Source organism: Anarrhichthys ocellatus, unplaced genomic scaffold (assembly GCF_004355925.1).
Source record: "Anarrhichthys ocellatus isolate YVR2014 unplaced genomic scaffold, GSC_Weel_1.0 scaffold2789, whole genome shotgun sequence".
Classification (NCBI taxonomy): domain Eukaryota; kingdom Metazoa; phylum Chordata; class Actinopteri; order Perciformes; family Anarhichadidae; genus Anarrhichthys; species Anarrhichthys ocellatus.
The window spans coordinates 1-6,880 of NW_022282763.1; the positions used below are offsets into that span (position 1 = coordinate 1).

At 46.8% G+C, this 6,880-nt stretch overlaps 1 protein-coding gene across 1 annotated transcript; it reads left to right on the plus strand.

Moving 5' to 3' along the window:
• The first annotated feature begins 53 nt into the window (after positions 1 to 53).
• Positions 54 to 4,407, plus strand: LOC116378556 (E3 ubiquitin-protein ligase HERC2-like). The gene is made up of 10 exons (XM_031840446.1): positions 54 to 243; positions 388 to 561; positions 674 to 862; positions 1,003 to 1,154; positions 2,034 to 2,191; positions 2,303 to 2,416; positions 2,916 to 3,167; positions 3,563 to 3,756; positions 3,969 to 4,170; positions 4,294 to 4,407. Exons 1-10 carry the CDS (start codon positions 130 to 132, stop codon positions 4,311 to 4,313), a joined length of 1,569 nt encoding a protein of 522 aa, XP_031696306.1. The 5' UTR covers positions 54 to 129; the 3' UTR covers positions 4,314 to 4,407.
• Positions 4,408 to 6,880: the final 2,473 nt, after the last annotated feature.

Genomic DNA, 6,880 nt, shown 5'->3' on the forward strand with positions numbered 1-6,880 from the left:
GTGTGTGTGTGTGTGTGTGTGTGTGTGTGTGTGTGTGTGTGTGTGTGTGTGTGTGTGTGTGTCGTGTCCAGTCAGCTGCTGTCTGCCGTCCTGCTGCTGCTGCGTCTGTGGGAAAGCGGCACCAGAGAGATGGACAACGAGCGCTCCACCCAGGGAACCAGCGCCCCTCTGCTGCCCCTCCTGCAGCGCTTCCACAACATCCACAGCAGCAAGGAGGAGCCCATTCCTGAGGAGGAGGCTGAGGTGAGGCTGCTCTTCTAGTTTGACACCAGATGAATATGAGAGATGGAACAAACTGAAGATATGACGATGAGCTCGTTGTGTTTCTTGTGAACGCTCTTCTTAAAGCTAACGAGCACTTCTTTGGTCGATTGCTGTGGTTTCCAGATCCTCACGGCCCAGATGAGTCCCAACGAGAGCTTCCTGCGCTACCTGACCTTACCTCAGGACAACGAGCTGGCCATCGACCTCCGGCAGACGGCCGTGGTGATCATGGCTCACCTGGACCGCTTGGCTTCTCCCTGCAGCCCCCCCCACTGCAACTCCCCCACATCGCACAAGGTGACGACTCTTTATCGCCTGGAGACTAGTGGTTGTCTTATTGCCGGAGGTCCATGATGATGATCCCAACCTTAACTAATGATGTGTCCATTTTATTGTCTTTGTGTTGCAGGGAACCCTGCAGGAGGTGATAGCCTGGGGCCTGTTGGGCTGGAAGCTCTACGCCAACGTTAACGGGCCCATCCATTGTAAAGGCCTGTCGAGCCTCGGAGTTGCTCAGATCGTCTGCTCAGAGAAGGGCTTCCTCATCCTGTCCAGCAGCGGTGCTGTTTACACCCAGAACTACAAGAGCACAACCCTGGTCAGTTCTGTCGCGCAGGTGGTTTCTGTTTATTAACGTACCTTCATCTAACGAAGCGGCTGTATTCAGAACATCCCAAAAGCTGCTGCTTTCACCTCCGTGTCCGCTGCAGATTGAGTGTCTGTGTCGTGTTGTTTTAGGCTCCGATGCTGATCCACGGTCTGAGCTCCAGAAAGGTGGTGAAGCTCGCGGCTCATCCCGACGGGCAGCACTACTTGGCCCTGTCGTCCAATGGGGAGGTGTTCTCGTGGGGCTGCGGTGACGGAGGACGCCTTGGACACGGAGACACCACGTAAGCAAATAAGAGAGGAAGTCAGCTGATGTTTGACTTCCACAAGAGTCTCCTCACACACCTACTTAAGTCCACACTTTTACACCTTCCTCCAATATGAAATATGAAGCGATATGACAGCTCTCCAGACTTCTGCATTTGTGTCTTTCACAAAAGCTGCAGATGGTTTTAGAATTTAGTAGAATTAAATTATTGATCAAACAGATTCAAGGCCCAACGATACGATGCTGAAGTCACAATACGATAATATTGTGATTGTAAACATTTTGCGAGATCAAATATTGTGAATTAAAAGATATTTTAATTTGCAAATTATGCAGTTTGTCAACATTTGTTTTATCCAACCGGTTCATCTCACATTAGTCTGTTTCTAATCGGCCTAAAGCCAATAAACCTCTTCATTATTATATTTAATGCTGTATAATAATGTTCTTAGAGCTCGTGTTAGGAAGTTAAACAGCTCATAATTCATCTCTAATATCTATTTTATATTCATGTGAAAACATCTCCTTCAAACTACTGGATTTATTCAAATTTATCACCAAAACTACATTTTACAGATGACTTGTGAACACATCATGATAACGTTATAATGTACCTTCAGCCAGTACTCTTGTTCACTGAGCAGAGCCTGAAGGCATCATCATGTAACTCAATGGAACCTCAGTACAGCTCTTCTTTGTACTTTCTAACAGCTGTTAATGTCAACACGTTATTTGCGTTATCAGAGAAGTGAGCAGATAATTATACATTATATTTTAGGCCACAATCTAAGACATTGTGTTATAAACATTATGCTGTAACACCTAAAACGACCTCCACAGTTTTCAATTCCTGCAAGAATGAAAACATTAATCTGCATGTTCACTTTATTTTTAGGTATCTGGAAGAGCCCACGATGATCACAGCCTTCAATGGGAAACAGACAGGAAAGCATGTGGCGCACATTGCCTGTGGGAGCACTTACAGCGCCGCCATCACCGCCGACGGGGAGCTCTACACGTGGGGCAGAGGGAACTACGGGCGGCTGGGTCACGGTGAGCTCCGTCTGCATCGACCTCACTGGAGGACACGGCCTCCGCTCGGATAAACACAATCTCTTGTCTTGCTTTCACCACTGAGAGAAAGCGTTGTCCTCCCGCTTCTAGGCTCCAGCGAGGACCAGACGACACCCATGCTAGTGACGGCACTGAAGGGACTGAAGGTGATGGACGTGGCGTGTGGAAGTGGTGATGCTCAGACGCTTTCTGTGACAGAGAACGGTGAGAACAAGAGAGCTTTAGGCCCAAATCTCAATCTCCACACTCAGACGTTGAGGGGCGTTCACGTAAAATTCGTAAGAGATTAAGTTCTGTCCTGATGTCAAAATCATTGAGGTTTTGAGTCTCTCGCAGACCTTTTGAGCCCTTGATGAAAACTTTCTGTAAGTCAGCATTTAGGCAGACTTTGCCTCCGAGAATTACCCACAATTCATAGCAACGTGACTATAAAGTTTACCAGTGGAAACCAGAGACGTAAAGAAACAAAAAGTTAAACGAGAGGACGGCACACGTGAGGAATGAAAGCACACACCTGGTTTATTCATCAAACGTTTGACAATGACCTCTTGCATTTTGTGAGGAACCTGGAAAAGATGTAAAAAATATCAAATGTATACAATATACATAACAACAATGGTACCATTTACCAGCTGACATCAGTTAGTTCAAAGGGATTGTACCTCACTGTTGTGGTTCTCCATCTCTCTGTGTGTGTCCTCAGGTCAGGTTTGGTCCTGGGGGGACGGGGACTACGGTAAACTGGGCCGAGGAGGCAGCGATGGCTGCAAGACACCCAAGCTGGTGGAGAAGCTGCAGGACCTGGACATCGTGAAGGTGTGCTGCGGCAGCCAGTTCTCCGTGGCCCTCACCAAAGACGGGCAGGTATACACCTGGGGGAAGGGAGACAATCAGCGCCTCGGTCACGGCACCGACGAGCATGTTCGATACCCGAAGCTGCTCGACAGTCTAGAGGGTGAGTTGGCTGTTCTAAACAATAACTTATGGTAATAAAGGTAAGTTAATAGGTAATAAGGCCCTTATGCGTCCTTATAAGATGCTTATTTACCATTATTGTGTGTCAAAAGGACGAAGTGTTAATAATAGCATCTTTCTGCATAATAAAGGATTAATCATCGTTAATAAGGCATTGTTCTCCCTTTTATAAAGCCCATAAGGCTTTTATTTTTAACAGTTATATTTTATAATCTAACAATAAATGTTTATGATGCTGCTATTAACACATCACATACTTATGTTAATAAACATGTTATAAGGACCTTATTACCTGTTGACTAACACTTATTACAAGGACCTTAGCATGAATCTTTCAGAATAAGACTGATGTGTGTCTGTTGTGTTTGCGAGCAGGAAAGAAAGTGGTGGACGTGGCGGTGGGCTCGACTCACTGCCTCGCCCTCACAGACGACGGGGAGGTGCACAGCTGGGGAAGCAACGACAAGCTGCAGCACTTTGACACGCTGTTCTCCAACAAGAAGCAGCCCAAGGCTCTGCCCGGACTCAACGCCAAGCACATCGTGGGGATCTCCTGTGGCCCCGGACAGGTGATGCATTACTTTATTATTTTAGTTTTTATATTCTTTTAATGATGGAACCTGAAACAGAAGAAGAACAGAAGATGGAACATTTTAAAAAGGAAAAACAGGATTTCTAGACTAGAATAAATATGAAGACGTGTGTGTGCGACGTGTGTATATTCCTTGTTTTCTTGAACTCGAAACATGTTAACGCTTCCGTGTTTTGTGGTGATTGTCAGAGCTTCGCCTGGTCCTCGTGCTCCGAGTGGTCCGTCGGGCAGCGCGTTCCCTTTGTAGTGGACGTCTGCCCGGTGACCTTTGAGCAGCTGGACCTGCTGCTGCGACAGGTCAGCGAGGGGATGGACGGCAGCTCGGACTGGCCCCCCCCCACAGGAGAAGGAGTGCATGGTGGTCGCCACGCTCAACCTGCTCCGGCTCCAGGTGGACCTCTCTTTTAAGCTTCGTTCATACATCGTAGTGTGAGCCTCTGTACAGAGCATTAGACGAACTGGTCATAATCTGCACATATACATATCTCTAAATCCTCCTCCTCCTTCTCCTCAGCTCCATGCAGCCATCAGTAACCAGGTGGATCCAGAGGAGCTGGGTCTGGGTCTGGGCAGCGTGCTGCTGAACAACCTCAAACAGACGGTGGTGGTTCTAGCGAGCAACGCCGGCGTGCTCAACTCTGTGCAAGCGGCCGCCCAAGCCGTCCTCCAAAGCGGCTGGTCGGTGCTGCTGCCCACCGCCGAGGAGCGGGCGAGGGCGTTGTCCTCCCTCCTGCCTAACGCTGGTGAGTGCTCATCGTCCACTAACACCGGTTTACACACACACTCAACAGTCCATTAACTCTGGCAGGAGGTGAATGAGCGGTTGGGACTGGAGAGGCTGAGGGTTTTATTGGCTTTGTTGTTTTTCTGCCAGCGTCTGGGAATGAGATGAGTGTGAGTCCTGGCCGTCGCTTCATGATCGACCTGCTGGTCAGCAGCTTGATGGCTGACGGAGGGTTGGAATCCGCTCTGAATGCAGCGATCACCGCAGAGATACAGGTCGGTGTGTTTGATGCATCGCTCCACTGTCGCACAATGTATTTGAAGTGAACCTCCGTTGGTTAGCCGATAGCGGTGCTGCTAACGTTACTAGCTCTCCTCCTGTTGGTTTAAACACTGATTGGTTGTTTACAATAGACATTAATGGTTAAAACCTTCTGCAGCCACGTCCCTGAACTCCTCTCACTGAATACTGGTGTTTCTTTTAACACGACAGGACATTGAAGCCAAGAAGGAGGCTCAGAAGGAGAAGGAGGTCGACGAGCAGGAGGCCAACGCGTCCACCTTGCAGCGGTGTCGCGCCATGCTGGACAAAGACCTCATCAACACCGGCATCTACGAGTCAGCGGGGAAGCAAAGTCTGCCTCTGGTGCAGCTTGTGCAGCAGCTGTTGAGGTACTCGATCTTTGTCCGAGTCGAGGTGTCTGCTAGCAGATTAAGACGCCTCTCACACTGAGTCGGTTCATAATGCTGGAGGATAGTAGCTGCAGGGAGAGGACTGTGTATTAAAATACAGACGGAGCAGGTCTTCCTATAGAGTTGAGAGAGAGCAGTAAAGCTTTGTTTGTACTCATGCTTAGCAGCGTAGCCTCAACGGATGGAGCTCTGAGCACGAACAAACATGTTTATCCTCAACATGATGTTTGTTGCAATATTCTCTGAAACTCCAGAACGTGAAGAATCAAAAAGACAACGAGTGAAACCGACTAAACTCCATAAACTAACCTCCACTACAGAGAGGAGGGATTATAATCATCTATAAACTCATATCTCATATTCATGAACTACTTCATCACCTTCATACAAACCCTGTAGAGAAACAAGTCCAGTATTAAATGTGTTCTAAAGAAACTAAGGTTGAATATAAACTATTTGATTTGACTGATAAATATTTACTCTCATGTAGATTTTAACACTTCCTGTTTCTAAAGCTATAAAACTAATTGAATTTAAAACCTTCAGACGTGTAAATAGTGTGTTAATCAGTGAATATTTATGACAGCCGCGTCTGAAGAGCTCTGATCGATTCAGAGATGCACGACGAGGCGCCGCGGCCGTTTGTGGAGCCTCGGTGCGCGACGTGATTACGTCATCTTCAGCTTCACTATGACGAGAATAAACTAAAGTTAATAACTGAACCTTTAAACGAACACTACAGAGACGGCTAAAAGCAAACCAAGCCTGCAACCACAGTGATCATTCTACCTCCTCTCTGGCTCTGTCGTTACATACTTGCTTTTTACTAATCTGCTTCTTTTGTAATGTATTGATGTATTTCATTGTTTTGCATAGTATTATGTTGTACTATAGTGTTGATACATTGTAATAACCTGGGACTACAGACGAGAATTGTGTCTCTTGTGAACTGTGGCACATTTCCATTGAATGGAAACTGAAATGTTGATTAACGGACTGTCCCTGGTAAGTAATAATAAAAACCTTCTAATCTCTGCAGGAACATCGCCTCCCAGACCATCGCGAGGCTGAAGGATGTCGCTCGGCGTATCTCCAACTATCTAGAGGCCGAGCACGTCAGCAAGGAGCGCTCTGCGTCTCTGGACCTGCTGCTGCGCTTCCAGAGGCTGCTGGTCAGCAAGCTGTACCTCGGGGTCAACGGCACGGAGAACGTCAACGGATACAGTGAGTCCACGCAGTCATCCCGATGAGAGGAGATACAAGTCATGAGATCAGAAAATCATACGACTCACGGATCAGATCAGCACAAGAGAACAAACTTAACTTATTTTATTGATCACTGATGATCCATATTAACAGACACAGATCATCTTTGTTGTTTGATTACAGCAGCTGGTCTACAAGGATCCACAAGATTATTATTTTTGTCACCGTCCCAAAAATCATTTCAATGCTCTGAAGTCTGTAAACCATCAAAAATACTAAATGTTTTGTTTTAGTAATTTAAGTTTTTTCTTCATAAAAACACACAATTCAAGATTACAGACGACATGTGAACGTTATAATGTACCTTCAGCCAGTACTCATGTTCACTGAGCAGAGCCTGAAGGCATCATAATGTAACTGAAGTGAACCTCCGTTGGTTAGCCGTTAGCGGTGCTGCTAACGTTACTAGCTCTCCTCCT